The 16,712-nt window shown below is 45.7% G+C and overlaps 1 protein-coding gene across 2 annotated transcripts in view; it reads left to right on the forward strand.

The window, feature by feature from the left end:
* Window positions 1-16,712, forward strand: part of SAR1 (SUPPRESSOR OF AUXIN RESISTANCE1) — a 171,878-nt gene that overhangs the window by 5,336 nt on the left and 149,830 nt on the right. For both annotated transcript variants that reach the window (XM_087375403.1, XM_087375404.1), the window contains exon 3: window positions 10,336-10,600. In XM_087375403.1, the coding sequence (XP_087231529.1) occupies window positions 10,336-10,600 (265 nt within the window). The remainder of the gene's footprint in view (window positions 1-10,335; window positions 10,601-16,712) is intronic.

Consider the following 16,712-nt stretch of genomic DNA (forward strand, 5'->3'; position numbering starts at 1 on the left):
TTCAGAGGGCTCTCTTGATATTATTCCTGATGGCAAAGGGGGTAAACACTCTTCTCGTGTTCTTTATGTTCCGTCTCTCGGCTTTCATCTCCTTTCGGTTCATCAGATTTGTCAAAACAATATGAAAGTTGAGTTTGAAGCAGCCTCTGTCACCATCCGCGATCGTGCCACCGGACAGCCGGTTTGGACCGGCCATTCTACTAATGGTATCTACAAGCTTGTTGCCCTTCCCTCCCTTACAGGAACCTCTCTTGGCGACCTTTGGCATTATCGGTTTGGTCATTTACACATTGATGCTCTTCATCGTGCTTTCCGTGATCAGCTTGTCCTCGGCCTCCCTAACGTCGGCACTCGCCAAGGTCTCTGTCCCTCTTGCATATTGGGCAAACAACATCGCGAGCCGTTCGCTCATCATGCCTCTCGCCGTGCCACTGTTCCGCTTGGTCTTGTTCACCTTGACCTATGTGGCCCTATGCAGATTCTGTCCCTTGGGGGAGCCTCGTACTACATGCTCCTTGTTGATGATTTCAGTCGCTACTCTTGGATCTATTTTCTTTCCCACAAGGATCTGGCTTTCAGTCGTTTCCAGACCTGGCTAGCCATGGTGGAAAAAGAATCCAATCACTCCCTCAAAATTCTTCGTGCTGATAAAGGTGGTGAATTCACCTCTCTCGAGTTTGATCGGTTCTTGAGTAGTCATGGTGTCAAACGGGAATTTGCCAACACAGGTACCCCTTCTGATAATGGTGTGGTTGAACGTAAACATCGTACCGGTGTTGAAATGGCTCGGACCATGCTCACTCACAGTCAACTCCCTCAGTCTCTTTGGGCCGAGGCCATGATGACCGCCATCCATACTCTTAACCGCTCTCCGACATCAGCAGTCCCAGGCATGACCCCTTATCAGGCTTACTATGGATCTAAGCCCGATGTTTCCCATTTTCGAGTATTTGGCTGTGATGCTTATGTTCATATTCCTAAATCTGATCGTGGAAAGCTTGATCCTAAGTCCCACAAGCTCTTGTTCGTAGGCTACAACTCCGTCTCCACTGGCTATCGCCTCTATGATCCTCGCCGCCGCATTATCTCCGTGAGCAGGGATGTTCTTTTCGACGAGCAGGTCCTTCCGACATCCTCCGACTCTCCTCCTGTTCTTGGAGATCCGTCCGATGCCCCGGAGCCCTCTCTCCCTCCACCTGCCTCGTCCCCCGGTACATCACCTCCTATTCTCTCTCCTCCACCTCCTTCTCCGGCTCCATCCTCGTCTGCTCCTCCTTTGGAACCCCGCTCGGTACGTGTTCCGCGATGGCTCATTGATACTCTCCGCTCCTCCGGTCTTGAGGATCCCTACTCCGAACCACCCCCTGATGATGGGCCTCGTCGCTCTCATCGCCATCTTCCACCGTCCTCTTCTGATCCCCTTCATGTCAATTATGCCCTTATGTCTCGCATCCTCGCCACTCGTGAGCCCACTACCGTTCCTCAGGCTCTGGCCCAGCCTCATTGGAAACAGGCTATGGAAGCGGAAATTCATGCTCTTCTTCGGAACCACACCTGGGACCTTGTCCCTCGTCCCTCACATCGTTCCGTCATTGGTGTCCGGTGGATTTTCAAAACAAAATACGCCTCTGATGGTTCTGTCGACAAGTATAAAGCTCGGCTAGTGGCTAAAGGCTATGCCCAACGACCCGGCATCGACTATGGGGAGACCTTTGCACCTACCGCCCGGATGAGCACCATCCGCACGATCCTCGCTCTTGCCGCCCACCATCAGTGGCCCATCTTTCAAATGGACGTCAAATCTGCATTTTTGAATGGTGATCTTCATGAAGAGGTATATGTGGATCAGCCGCCCGGCTTCATTGATTCTCGTTCTCCTTTCATGGTCTGTCGCCTTCGCAAGGCTCTCTACGGTCTCAAGCAAGCTCCTCGGGCCTGGAATCAGCGTATTGATACCTTCTTCTGCCGCCAAGGACTTCTTCGCTCTCTGGCTGATCCCAATCTTTATTTTTTTCATGAAGGACAGCTTCATACCTTCATCATTCTTTATGTGGATGATTTAATCCTCACCGGGAGTCATACCAATCATATCCTTGCCATTAAAGTTGCTCTTCAAACTGAATTTGAGATGACGGATATGGGCCTTCTTCATTTTTTCTTGGGTCTTGAGATTTGGCAGACTAAGAGGGGGTATTTTGTCTCTCAGCAACGCTATGTTCAAGAGCTCCTCGAAACTTTCCACATGGCTGACTGTCGGCCCATCACCTCTCCCATGGATCCCAACGCTAAACTCTCTGCTTCTGGGTCCACTGCTTATCCTGATGCCTCCCTCTACCGCCAGCTTGTTGGATCTCTTCTTTGGCTACTTAACACTCGACTGGATCTCGGCTTCTCTGTCGGCACCCTCAGTACCTTCATGCAAACCCCTTCGCTTTCTCATTGGCAAGCTGCTCGACGTCTCCTCCGCTATCTTCAGGGGACCTCTACTTTCGGGCTCTTTTATGCTGCCGGTGGTTCCTCTCCTTCCCCGCTCACTCTCCGAGGTTGGAGTGACTCCGATTGGGCTGGTGACCCCGATTCTCGCCGCTCTACCACGGGCTATGTTTTCTCCTTTGGCTCTGCGGCTATCTCCTGGTCCAGTAAACGCCAACCCACGGTCGCCCTATCTTCCACCGAGGCTGAGTATCGGGCTATGTGTAGTGCCACCTGTGAGGCTGTGTGGCTTCGGCGCCTTCTTCTCGATTGTGGTTTTCAGCAATCCACTTCTACCACACTTTTTTGTGACAATCAAAGCTGTATTGCCCTTGCTCGCAATCCGGTTTTTCATGCTCGGACAAAACACATTGAAATTCAGTACCACTACACGCGAGAGAAGGTTCTTGACGGTACCATTGTGCTCCTCTTCAGCACCACTTCCGACAACGTCGCCGACATATTTACCAAATCTGTTTCTTCTCCCCTTCTCCAACGTCATACCAGCTCTCTGGGTCTTGTGCCACACCCTGGAGCTGAGAGGGGGTGTTGAGATTCCGCATCTCCAGGCGTGACCAGCCGACCAGCCCCCATGCAGCAAGGGGGGCCAGAGGGGGTAGGCTGGCCGACCAGCTGGTCGGCCCAGTTGGCCTGACCGACCAGGCTGGTCGGTCCAGCCAAACTGGCCGACTCCCCCCCTTGGCCTGCCCTATAAAAGGGCCTCCTTCCCTTCATTTCCTCGATCACTTCTCGCAGCTCCTCAAGGCTCCAGCATACAGCCTGCTCCTGACCATCCCCTCAGAGCCCCCTCTCAGCTGCTCAGTTGGCTGCCCACACTCCCGCAGCAGATCTTGCCTCTTCAGGGCCCTTGCCTCCCCGCTCCAGGCCTCTGCCTCTTCGTTTCAGGCTTCTCCTGCCTCCGTGCTCTCAGGCTTCAGCTTTCTTGTATTCCCCCCTTTTTCTCTGCTTCAGTTCAGCCTCTCCAGCAGCTCCTGTTTTCTATCTTATTCAAGATATCTTGTATTTCAGTTGCTGCCCTGGTTTAAGGGCTGATTTACAGCAGATCAGTGGTGGTATATTTTGTTATCTCTAGTGTTCTCTGTGTGGCTCTATAATTTCAGTTTGTTTGCATCTTCCGCTGCCATTTTAATAAGATGCTCGTTGGGGAGAGACTAAAATGAAAACGTTTAGACTTCACAAGCAGTTGTAGCTTGATTGAAGAGATTTTGGACTAGCTTTTGATTAGCCTTCTCCTTTAGTGCTAGCCTTCGTCATGGCTGAGTCTACCCTTCACCTCCGGAGTGCTGACAGAAACTCAGTACGAAGACTTTGTATAAATGGATGCTCAAGTATGTGTGGGTGTGTGGATTTGTATGTGTGAGAGCATATTTTTATACTATGGTCTACACCCACTGTTGGGCGCTGATGACGTCAGTGGGGATGTCATAATAGCTAGTCCCTGCTATGCATGATGGAGTTTATGGTTTTCAACCTTGTGACTATCATGAGATTGAAAGTGCACTATGTTGTGTTTTTAAAGGATGAGTTTGGGAATGTTCTCAGATTCATCTAGGTATAAGTAGTAGTTAGGAGGTCATGGGTCATGTGGGAGTTAGTAACTACCCCAACATGATCATTCTTGATGTATTGTTCATGCATAGTACGTACTGAATTAGAGAATTACAGAATTGCAGAATTTGCATCATGTCTCTTTTGTGTTCTCCTCTTCTAAATGAATGGTAGTTTTCATGTTGGTGGAGCAACCACCAACACATTGGTGATCCTGCACTGGGTTCGAGCATTCAGCACTCTGGAGAGAAGACAAGCATGGCAAGATTTAATCATCGGATTCAAAGGTTGGCTTTCAATGCTCTATTTGATCAAGTTTTGCAAAAGCCTATTAAGGTGATCTTGCATTTCGGTCCTCGTGCAATGATGATGAGCAACAATAGGAGTGGCAGCATGAAGTATTGTTATATCTAGTTGAGCATCATTTTCAATTGATCATAGCCTTTGTATCGATTGTGGGAGTTGAGCCTAAAATTTTTGTAGTTGCCGCTAAACATTGGATCCGGGAAGCTGCTTCATCTCTCTCGATGCTATCACCATTCAAACTTTATTGTGTAAAATGTGACTTCTCCCCAAGGAGCTTGAAAAACAGCCACTCAAGAAGGGCGTAGCGCTCCAGTTCCGGGTAGAGAAGCGAGACTGAGCAGGTACATTGGTTCTCCAATCCTTTGCTCTCCAGTCCTGGGTAGAGAAGTGACTAAGAAGGTACATTGGCTCTGGGATAGGTAAGAACATCCATTTTCTCCTTAATTTCGTCCATTTTCTGCGTTGCCATGAAATGTAGACCTTATATTGAAGCAGATCTCTGTGTATACGAAGTGAAGAGACTACTGTGAAGGTTTCAGGATTGATGGATTTGGCGTATAGTTGCAAGTTCTCAAAGATGTCTGTTTGAGACCCGTTTGGTGAGACTTTATGGACTATTTGCTATGTGTTGAATCCAAAGCTGAATCAAGAGAAGGAGCTACATCAGAAGTGGTTTGAATCAAGGATGTCGAGCCAATTGCGAACCAAGCCTAGAGGATTGAAGCACCCCAAAGGCAAAATGCACAAAGCGTTTGAGAATTGAAGAAAAAGGATCGTGCAACAACCAAGAGATGCCATTGGCCTTAGCTTAAGTATGTTTAAGCTAACGTTGAAGGTGAAGCATTCTAGAAAGGTAACCAAACCGGAAAAAGAGATGCACATAGAGATAATGACATGATGACGACCTGTGCATGAGAAACCAGGCCATAACAAGAGAGGATGGCAACCTACTTTTGACGTAGGTAGCCCACAACTACCGACTATAGAATAGACAAGCAGAGATTCGGCTCTATATAAGAGCAACTAGCTATGCTCAATTCCTTCATGATTTTTTTGCATTGCTGGTTGTAAAGAAAGCTATCTTAGACGATCAGATAGCAGCTCTGTTCAGTCAAAAAGCAATTCCAAAGAGCCAGAATAGGATTTTGAGATGTCAGATAGTTCAGGTGTTTTTGAGACTATTCTATGCCAATCAGTTCCAAATGGTTTCATAGAGTGAAGCAGCAAAATGATGAAATATCAAGTGTTGACAAAGATCCGGAAGAGAATTACTATCCGAAAGAAGCTGAAGTTCATAATTAAAGAAAGAGGGCTTGAATGCCTCCAACACCCTTCCAACAGCATGGTACAATGTAGAATGCTTCCAAGAAAGAAGGTTGTTGCATGGTTTGTCGGTTGTGGTCCGATTGTGAAGAGAAGATGGACAAATTGGGTTCATGAAGAATTAGCCGGAGAATTATGATGATTTGTGTGGCCAGCTTTCAGTATATGTTTTTGGACTCATGGAGATGATTTACTTCTTGGATAGAGGTTCGACTTGAGTAAAGTTGTTGGAAGAGTTCGACACAGTTTTGAATGCAAAACCCAAAGTCGGAACAAAATATTTTCTGAATTTCCTTAACAAAAAAGTGTCCAACTTGTGTTGACATCATGGCAAAGTCAAAGCACAAGAAGTGTCGGAGGATGCATTGTTTGTTGTCTCCAAATTCTGATCATAAGGAAAAGGATTGTTATCTGCATTTGTGCAAGCATTGCAAGCAACATGGTCACCGGAGGAAATATTGTCCTTTGCTTTTGGATGACCAGTTTTATGAGATCTTTTCGGCAATTTGTGAGACAAAGTCTGATCGGAAGGTCAGGAAGTTATTGGATACGCTCATGGAGTATTCAGTTTTACTTGAGAAGGCAAAAGCTTGCATACAAAATTCCACAGAGGCAATTGGAGATCTAATAAGCATATTAATGACATCTATGAGCTTCAACAAAGAGTTTAGATTCTACAGTCCGAATATGGGCATGAAGAGGACAATGATTTCGATTTCGACTCCAATTCCAACTCATATTTCAAAGATGATGTAAGATTTGCAATGATAATTCCTGATTTTTGTTCATAATCAAATGGATGCAAATGTTTCAGATAAAAACCAATTGGACATTCAGTTCAAACAGTCAGACAATAGCCCGATAGCAGTCCGATTGGAGTCAGACAAGAGTCCAACTGCAGTCAGACTGGAGTAAGACAGCAAGCAGCCCACACAGTTGGACAGTAATTCTGACCAATTGGAAAGTTCTTCAAAGTTTGAAAGCATGGTAGATGTATATGAATACTATCCAATGCCTATAAGTTCTGGTTTTCTTCATCGACAAATGGAGCAACAAGAGAATGATCTATCAAATGATGATAAAGAGTTGAAAAATGATTACTCTCCAATAGAAGATGATGAAGAGTCATTTGATAACTATGCATGCTATGCATTTGCACCATCATTTGCCATTGATGTTATGTAGAAGCAAGAGAATTTTTATCCGAATGCAGTCTTTGAGGAACCTCACTACAGGAATCCATACAAGAAGCAAGATTTGGGGTATATCTCTGATCTGATTCAAGTCAATGATTCTAAAGCATGTCAAAGTAATGGAGTGAATGATGTTTCCAATATCTATGCACTATTTGTGGCTATTGATTATGCAAAGATTGCATCTTTCATGCATATGGATGAGGATGATCTTGAAGAGTATGCAATAAGCTCATGTGTGAGTCTTTTTCCTATTGAGGATGGACAAATGAATCAACAACGCAAATCAGAAATGATTCCAGATATTGATGCCAATGATGAAGATGCTATTTCAGTTCATAATGTTTTTGATGTTGATATGCCAGATGACAAATATGTATGTGAGGAAGTTGCTATTATTGAGCAGTTCCCATCGATCATACTATCACAGTCAGCCTGAGGCTTTGACAATTGATCAGAAAGCGAGAAAGCGGTTGACAGTTGAGGAACGAGAAGCTCTCAAGGCATCCCGTGCGTGTAACCGATGTGGTCATTATTGGCGTTAGTGTCCCCAACGGAACATAGAGGGGTCCATTAACCAGGTGGCCAATAATGTGACTGCTGTGATCACGTATACTCCAGCCTTTTAGTAGCACTTGGCAGGTGCTGCTAGCAGGCTTTCCAGATCTAGAGGGAGGATTGCTTGCCAGGCACCATGCTCCGAGGGTCTGTTTCAACCCGTCCTTCCTTTGGCAAGGTTTGCAACAAAAGTACATCTCGAGATAACCTGGACCGCGAACTTTAAACGCCCCTGATTGAACGTGAGTCACCCTCCTTCTCGCAAGGGCACAATCCTACAGTCGTGGAAGTCGATTCCCAAGAGCTTCTGAATCAGGGTCGTCCTTCAGCAAGGTCCCTGTCTTCAGGCTCCCACGCCTATGAGCCTCCTACTTGGGCTCTGATACCATGTTAGAAATGACCCAACAGAGGGTACGCACAGCGGAAGACTTATAGTAATGCCCAGGAGCTCACACAGTGTGCGTGTGGGATGTGGAATCACAAACTTCTTTACTTAATGTGCATCACACAGATGTGCAGACTCATCAATAGACAATGAACCAGCCAGATATAGAAGACACCAAAACTTATATATTTCCGTCGAAAACTATGGACACAATACAAAAGAGATAGATCCAGAGTCCCACCAATGGTGTGGTCCTCTGATCTAACCACAAGGTCCTTCTCGTAGAGGTAGCCTCAACATCCTAGGTATCTGCTCCCTCACTGGATCATAATATTGCACAAATTAATGGCAGAATTATCTCTAGAATCGAGCCCGCGTGCTCCACCTCGAGCGTAAGTAGACTTTCCGTCCAGTGTGTTCTTCTCCACCTTACCATGTGGCAGCCATCTCTTTCACTCTTGGTTGTGAGGTGCTGCCCATGTGGCAGTCCCCTCTCTTTCTTCTCTCTTGGGCACATCCTGCCCTAGGTCTCCCTCCCCCACGCTCTCCTCATATGGGGGCTTACAGATGGAGAGGTGACCATTCCAACATGTGGATGATGCGGAGTGGTTTCCAGATGACGTGGGTGATGCCATCAGAGAGACTATGTTGGTGTTTGATTGACATAGAAGACGCCTTCGATCGCATGATGTGGAGCCTCCCTCCCGCGTGTGCCCTGTGCCTTCGTTAGAGGATAGCCATTTATAAGCCCAAATGAGGAGAGCATGGGGGAGTGACACTTCTACTGAAATAGGGGGGAGGGATGGAGAGGCTGCCATGTGGGCAGCACACAGGCTGCCACATATCGTTTTAGGGTTACCTTTTAGGGCAGATCTGTGCTGGAAGGGACAGCCATGGTGTTGGCCATTGTTTGGGCCACACATGGGCTTTGATTACTTGCAGGTCTGCAGCTTAATCAGGGCCGCATTGAAGGGGCTCAAGGGGCTGCTGTCAACCTTGGAGATGGGTAGAAATGGAGCAGGCCTGATGTGGTTTTATAGGCCCTCAAAGCCTGCCCTGGTCAGCCAGTCCTGGCAGCCAGATTTACAGACCAGTCGGTCTTTTACAGAATGGATCAGCCAGTGCATGGGGGCGTTTGAGCCCCTGTAAAGAGCTCCCATTAGAGGGGAATAACACATACAGTCTTGGTATTTGTAGGCTGCAGATCTGGCCTCCAGAAGTGCACAGAGGAACTAGAGAAGGCAGAGATAGACAGCAACATGTAGGCACCATAACCAGCCCTCAGAAGTGCACCAAGACGCTTCAGATCCAGCACTAGTGGGCAGCACCCTGCTGTCCACAGATTGTGGTTTGTGAGTGCACTATTTTCTGATACGTTTTGAGTCTTCTCTTGGACGTTTTATCAAAGTATTGGTTGTCATATCTTGCTTTCTGTTCCAGATCTGAGCATGGTTGACATATACATGTATGTGTGTACATCCTGAGTAGGATCTGGACTTCTTAGGTGTGATCTTGTGGGCGATTCAATTTTCTGCTGCATTTTCTGACACGGTACTTGAGCTAGAAGTACATGGTAGATACACTAATTCTAACAGGGAGAGCCTCCAGATGACATGCTACGGGCCCCAATCTGCTGCTGCTCCTGCTCCAAATGCTGCTGCACATGCTGCAGCCATTTGCTGCTGCAGAGGGTATTTCCCTGACATATCCCTGGCCTCCCTGCTGCTCTGGATGCAGCCCAAAGCAGAGGCACGAGATGATACCAAAACCTCCAGAAATGGGGCCTTAATGTAGACCACAAGCATTTCAAGATCTGGCCAACCAGGACAGAGTGGGCTGACCCAGTCTGTGAACATGCTGATGTCAACCAACTTTCCGTGCGGTAAAGCCGATCTGTAAATAGGCCATACTTGCTGCTGTACCATGCACCTGTACCTGTCTGCTTCAGCCGTCTGCAGAGGCTGCTGCAGACCTGTTCTTGCTGCTATTGCTCCAGGCCTCTGGCACATCCCCCAGTCTTCCCTTTTCCAGTATTAGACTGATCAGCTTCTTCTCGCTTAGATCTGCCTGCATGGCAACCTGCTTGTCTGCCCATGTGGCATCTCTGTAACCCCATCCTACGCCGCCTTTACAACTCCTCCATGTCCTCACCTGGGGGCTCATAATGTCCAATATTCTTAGTATGATCACCTTGAACATTTGATTTCCTCGAGTGCTCCTTTGAAAATAGGATTTTTTTGACCATACAGCATGTAAAGTGTGGTCATACCATGGCACTCGATTTGTAACGATTATTAATTAGGTCTACATCTCCTCTTGACATGCCGATGCTTTCAGGTATGGGTTGCTGAATGTGTGATTGCGCTGGTGTTATTCTGCTGCTATGGGGAACGTACTTTGTATGGCTAGGGATGGTTGAAATGTAAATTCAACCTCGTTTGTGGAATATTGTGACAAGACTGTATGCCAGATTGAGACTCTTTATGTTTGCTTTGACGAGTCGTATTTTCATGCTTTTGTTGCTTTCAGGTGGATTCTGAGGAGGGGACCTTATGTGTATGTGTGGTCAGCATCTCTGGCAATGTGTGCTTTGCCAAAATAAGAGCATTTCAGAAGTACAAAAATGCTTCTACCCTTTCAAAGTCAAAAACAGTTCAGCTATCTCTCGTGAGTGATCTTGTACGGCTTGATCAGATTACAGCATTTACAGCAGCTGCAGGCACTTTATGTGTTGGTGGCAAAAGTGGTTCTATTGTTTGTTATTCTTTTGAAGAAATCAATGGAGAAGTCAGAGGTAATTGTCTTCTTTCAGAAGCCACCTTTTAAGGGTAGTATCATCACTGTTTGGTTTTCATGTGCTTGTGTATACACAAGTGTGCGTGCATGTGTTGATAAATAGATAAGGCTAGATATCAATATTGTTGTAGAGAGGTAAATAGAGATAGATATAGATATGATTGTAGATGTCGATATAACTAGAGAGAGAGAGAGAGAGAGAGAGAGAGAGAGAGAGAGAGAGAGAGATGTATTACTGTCTTCGGGAGGCCTCGCGGACCTATGAGACAGTAAAAAATCAGAGTAACTCATACAAGCCTCTGCGGGCTGAGGCAAAGGGTACTATACTAAACTAAGCTTAAAACTCAAAGCTGGAAGCTAATACTCAAAGCCAATGCTCAATCTCATAATCAAGATACATAACTAGGAGCCATGGTAGCTCTCCTATGAGCTGCAAAAAATATCTCGTATTTGTGTCTGTTGGGTCATCTCTTGCTATGGTGGGGGGTGCGGTCTCCATAATCTCTGTATGTGGTGGGCCATATCGAGAGTGACGCCTCTGCTAGGCGATCCCTTCTGAGTAGAGATGTGATGGGCTGGACCTCCATCGTGCATGCTTTGGTCCGTCTCTGCATCATTTGACCCCTGCATCTCTCCTCTTCTTTGTCTCCTCCCACAGATCCATGCTGTCCTCATGTCATCTATTTCCTCATTCTTAACTCCGCCATGTTCAGGGGCAGACTCAAATGCGAAGTAATTTGTGACGTGTCGCTTAGCATGATTCATCCCTGTCTCTCGAGGTACTATCTCCTCATGCTGTCTAATTTGGCGTAGTATGATCTCTCTATATTGTTGCATCTCTGTCATATAGAGACCAACACGGAGCTGATCGTGGAAGTGAATCAGCCAGAATAGTGGCCCTAAACCGTGTCCCTAAAAGAGATAGTGGTGTCATCCTCGGATCTCATGATAAACTGGGCAAGTACATAGGAAATGCTCCTCTGTCTCCACCTCATCCATTGTGCATACTGAAGGCTAAGGTATGTATCATGCACTAGCAATCCTTGCATTATGTTATATGTGAGGTAAAGCACAATATTGGTATACTTTAAACTTGTGAACCCTTAAACAGCAACTAGTGTGTACCCTTTAGGACCTAGTGTTTACCTTGGTAAATCACTTAAATGAAAGGACGGATAAGTTAATTGTGACATCACATGTAGCTCCTTTCCCATTCCTTATTAATTGTGATATCACAAGTAGCTCCTTAAAAAACACGTACTTCATGTTCCCAACTTCACTAGCACATCGCACTAATTAGGTCTTGCTCCTTACACTTGAAATTATTACCCCTCATTGATGCATACTTACATGTTGCTTCGAGCCAAAACCCCTTCATTCACACACTCCCTTGAGCTCTAAGTAATACTTTAGGATAAGTGCATAACCTACTACCCTTGATGTCGCGCTCGCATGCAAAGCTTCGGTTTTGAGGGAATTTGGGTCTGCAGTGACTTTGCCGTTTGAATTGTGTTCAATGGAGTTGAATTCCAAGTACTGGAGAACCTGAGCAGAAAGTTGAATTTGCCGTGAGTTTTTTGCTTGAACATACGATAAAGGTGCTCTGTATTTACTGTTATGGACACTTGGTCCAGTTTTCATCGACAAGCAATTCTTAGAGCTTGCGGTAATATTTGAATTCAAGCATGCTTTTTTGTTGTTGCTGGTGAATTGATTGAGCGCTTTTGTACTCGGACATAGTGTCAGAATTGCTGTGGCTTTTAGTAAGCATGCAATTGTTTGGTGATCTCGGCCCTTAGTGGGTAGATCCTCTTCAGATTTTCGGGTAAGTACGTGGCTCAATTCTCTGGTTCCCCCATTCAGTCGTGGGGGATTGTAGGAAGTTTCTCTGCTTAGGGCACGCCCTCATGGGGGATTCAGCTACTCTAAGGTTGTGTGCTGGTCACATTTGGTTGGTGTGATGAAGTGGATGGCTCCAAAGGTACAAGATGATTGGTTCAAAGGCGTGGCAAAGAAACAATGATTGGTTCACATGGTATTCTCTTGTATGACCAATGCATGGTCATTTACGTGGCAAAGTTTCTACTATGATTGGTGGACTCATGCATGCATGGCGGTTTCTCGAGATTGATCGTGGTGGTGATCAAGGCGGCAACGAAGCTATGTATGTGCATGGAGATTAAGATTTATGTCTTTTTGTCTAGAGAGCTCTGATGAGAGTCGGCAGTGAGCTCTAGTCGTCGTCATTATATGTAGATGTCTTCTCTTGCAGCCAGTTTGCTGTAGAGTCCACAGAGAGTCACATCCTATCTTTGTATTGCCAACAAACTCAGTAGAGGTGCGGCAAAGTCCTGTGTTCAAGTCGAACTGTGTCCAAGTCGAGCTGCATACAGAAATATTTTGTGTGAATAAACTGGTCGCATCTTTCTTCATGCGTTTCTGTTTGAGTTCTGGATTTCATATCATATGTGAGGCGATCTTATATTTTATGTGTGTTTGCTATTCATAGCTGGGTGGATCTCGATTTAGTATCCATAGAATCCATCAGGTATCCCCGCTTCACCTCTAGGGCATGCCGGCCTCCAATAAATTAAAGGGCAGTAATACTAACAAGTAACCAGTCAACACTGTTACATTTACAATTCAGCAAAAGTATTACCAGTAGACTGAGAGCTAGAGTGCCCCTGCACCAAGACAAAGACACAGAGTGGTCCCAATCCTTGGCGCCCCTTTCGGTATTTCTTTAATTAATTGAGAGACCCAAATTCCAAGCTACGTAAAGGATACATTCCTTCTTACATCTGGGGCATGGGTGAAAGCATAAATGAACTGCCCATAACTTATGAGATCAAATCCTGAACTGCAAGCATCCCATGTAGACCACCCTGTCAACTAGCCTTCTCCAAAACAATCCTTAGCAAAATAGCAAGCACAATAAAGCATGTGTGATTCTCTTCTCCATCTTGGAGCTCATCCAAGCTCATTCATGAGCCAATACACACCTTGCATGTGGAAACCTTCTCCAGACAAGTAGCAATGCCAACGTACACAACCAATCACTCTCTGGCAGCCAGGTGGCGTCTCCTAAGGCCTATGCACCAGCTCGCAAACCTGCAATTCAAGTAGTTGCTAGCCCGTTGTTAACAGTTCGTACAGTCCTTCAGCAGTAGCCTATACAATTGACCCAAAGGCACCGTTCAGCCTTACACAATCGTACGTTGCGTTCACAGGCATTAATTGTGCCTTACACTAGCTGCTCAGATCCGCACAGCCGCATTGTACACAGTCGTTCGTGTTTCGTACGTGGCCATTAATTACTCCTTGCATTTACCGTACTGGTTTGTACGCAACTATCAATTGCGTTGTGCAACCACTGACTGATCCGTACGCAAACATTATATGCGACGTGCGAACGCCTTCTCTTTCTTTTCTTTCCCCCAGTCCATGTCCCGTCGCCATCGTCTACGTTCGCCTTTTTTTTTTCCTGGAGCCTTCCAACACTATCCTTACTATTTGCATTTGCATGGGCTTGCCACATGGCAGCCCACGTCTTCATTTGGCCCTTGGGCTTTAATTTGCCCCTAAGCCCTAGTTGGTCAACTTTAAAGCTTCAGCTGCCCCTTGCCCTGTCTAGTGGGACCAAACCAATGACAAACTTGAGGATCCTAAGGGTTATTTGCCCCCTCTTGGGCCCAAACCCCCAAATTCACCCCCAAGGCACAATTTGCTAGGGGTTCTAGCACATAAAGCAACCCATGCTCTCGCTCCTTTTTTTCTGTGGGTCCTGCCCACATGCAGGCCAACATGCATGTGCCAAAAATCACGCTCTCGTGACATGTCCCTCTCTTGAAACATGGCAAGCGTCCTTAATTGAATCTAAAATACATGTGAATATACCATTATTAAAGCTTGTATTACAAACTGTCATAGCATATATGATTGTAGGAGCCTAGGGTAGCAATCCATATACATGCAAAAACCTCATAGTGACTAGTATATTGATCATAGAAGTCCCAAGGTAGATGTACTGGCAGCAAACAGTACCTTAGGTGAAACACAATGTCACCAAGCGACCTCTAGATATACGAGCCTGTCTGCAACAAAGAGATAGAGGTACTACCCCTCTCTTGAGCATCAGGCAATGCTCCAGACCTACGCTCTGTTGAGCCTGAAGGAGCCACAACCGAAGTTGGCTCAAGCCAAAAAGCTTCCAAGTAAAGCTGAAACAACTGAGGTGTATCTGCTAGATCACCCTCTTCCAGCCACTTTGCATACAAACCAGAGAAACTTTACCTCTGACTTTCCTTCCCTTTTGTGCCAATTTCTGCTCTGGAACTAGATATCATCAATTTTGATGATGCCTTTCACACTCAGCCAGTCACTCCTATTTGTGTGGTTAAACAGGAGGCCGCAGATGCCTATTCATGCACGGATTTATAGATTTTATGTTGATGGTTGGGCTCTACATAGAGGTGGGTTAGTATGCATTTCCATTGGGGTATCCACTTCAGATCACTTTCTCATGGTATTGATGATTGCCCAACTTCTGGCTATACATAGAAGGCATAAGTTCTGGCACATCTCCCTGAAAAGGTTTGAGAAGATTCACATTTCAAGCATTATGAATCGTCCAAAGATCTGGTAGCTTCAAGTCGTAAGTTGAGAGAGAGCACTATTCCAGCTTCTTCAGATGATGTTTTTTAAGGGGTTGCTTCCTAGTGCTTTTGGTTCCCCAGCTGACGCTCATGCTGAAAATCAGCATTTACAGCAGCCTCCAGCTGCTCCACATGCCCCGATTCAGCCACATGCTGATTTTGTTCCTCCACATGCAGTGGATGATGTTGTCAGGCAAGAGATTCAAGAGATACATGTAGGAAAAACAGTTCCGAACTGGTTGCTACAGACTTTCAGGGAGAGTAGACTTGAGGCACCTTTGCCTGGCAGGACTCATAGTGCAGCAAGGCACGTAGGGGGGGCTCTTTCTATTGAATCAGCTTATGTAGGTACTCTTCTTAATGAAGGAGAACCTGAAACTTTTGAATAAGCCAAGGATAATGTGCACTGGATGAATTGCAGTCCATTGAGAAAAATCAGACTTGGGATGTCCTTTACCACCAGGAAAACATGCAATTGGTACCAAATGGATTTTCAAAGTGAAAAGGAAGCGAGATGGGTCTATTGATAGGTACAAGGCATGGCTGGTTGCCAAAGGCTATGCTCAGAAAAAGGGCATAGATTATGAGGAGACTTTTGCTCCTACAACTCGGATGACTATCATCGGATCAGTTATTGTCATGGCTGTAACTTTTGTTTGGAATGTCCACCATCAGTTGGACATAAAAACAGCTTTCCTTAATGGGGACTTGCAGGAAGAGGTTTATGTCAAACAACCTCCTGGCTTTGAACTTTCGGGCAATGCACTTCAAGTTTGCAAGCTGAATAAATCTTTATATGGGCTGAAACAAGCCCCACGTGCATGTTATGCGAAGATTCATGCCTTCTTGGCAAGTAAGGGGATACACAATAGTCCCACTGAAAGCACCCTCTACATCAAGAAGGATGGGGGGGATATTTTGGTCATCATTCTTTATGTAGATGACAGGCTGCGCACAGGGTTAAATGAGTAAATAATTGCATATTTCAAAGCTAAATTGAAAGCTGAATTTGACATGACAGATTTGGGCATGTTAAATTTCTATTTGGGGATCCAGTTCGTACAAGACAAGCGTGGCATTGTTATGTCTCAATCCAAGTACGTGCAAAAGCTCTTGGATATATTCAATATGCAAGATTGTAAGCCTACAGCCACTCCCATCGAGCTAGGGCTGAAGCGTACTATGTATGATGCAGGTGGATCGTGGATGTCACACTTTACAGCTAGGCTGTTGGATGTCTCATTTATTTGTGCAATACACGGACCGATATTCAGTATGCAGTATCTCAGGTGAGCAGGTATATGCACAGCCCAAAGACAACACATTGGCAGGCTGTAAAAGGCATCTTCCGTTATTTGCAAGGCACAAACTCTTATGGCTTGATGTTTCCCAGAGGGGTGACTTGTAGATGCATGCTTATAGTGATTCAGATTGGGTTAGAGAGTAAGATACCAT

Source organism: Dipteris shenzhenensis, chromosome 6 (assembly GCF_047967505.1).
Source record: "Dipteris shenzhenensis isolate YYH24624 ecotype China chromosome 6, Dip_SZ_1.0, whole genome shotgun sequence".
Taxonomy (NCBI): Eukaryota; Viridiplantae; Streptophyta; class Polypodiopsida; order Gleicheniales; family Dipteridaceae; genus Dipteris; species Dipteris shenzhenensis.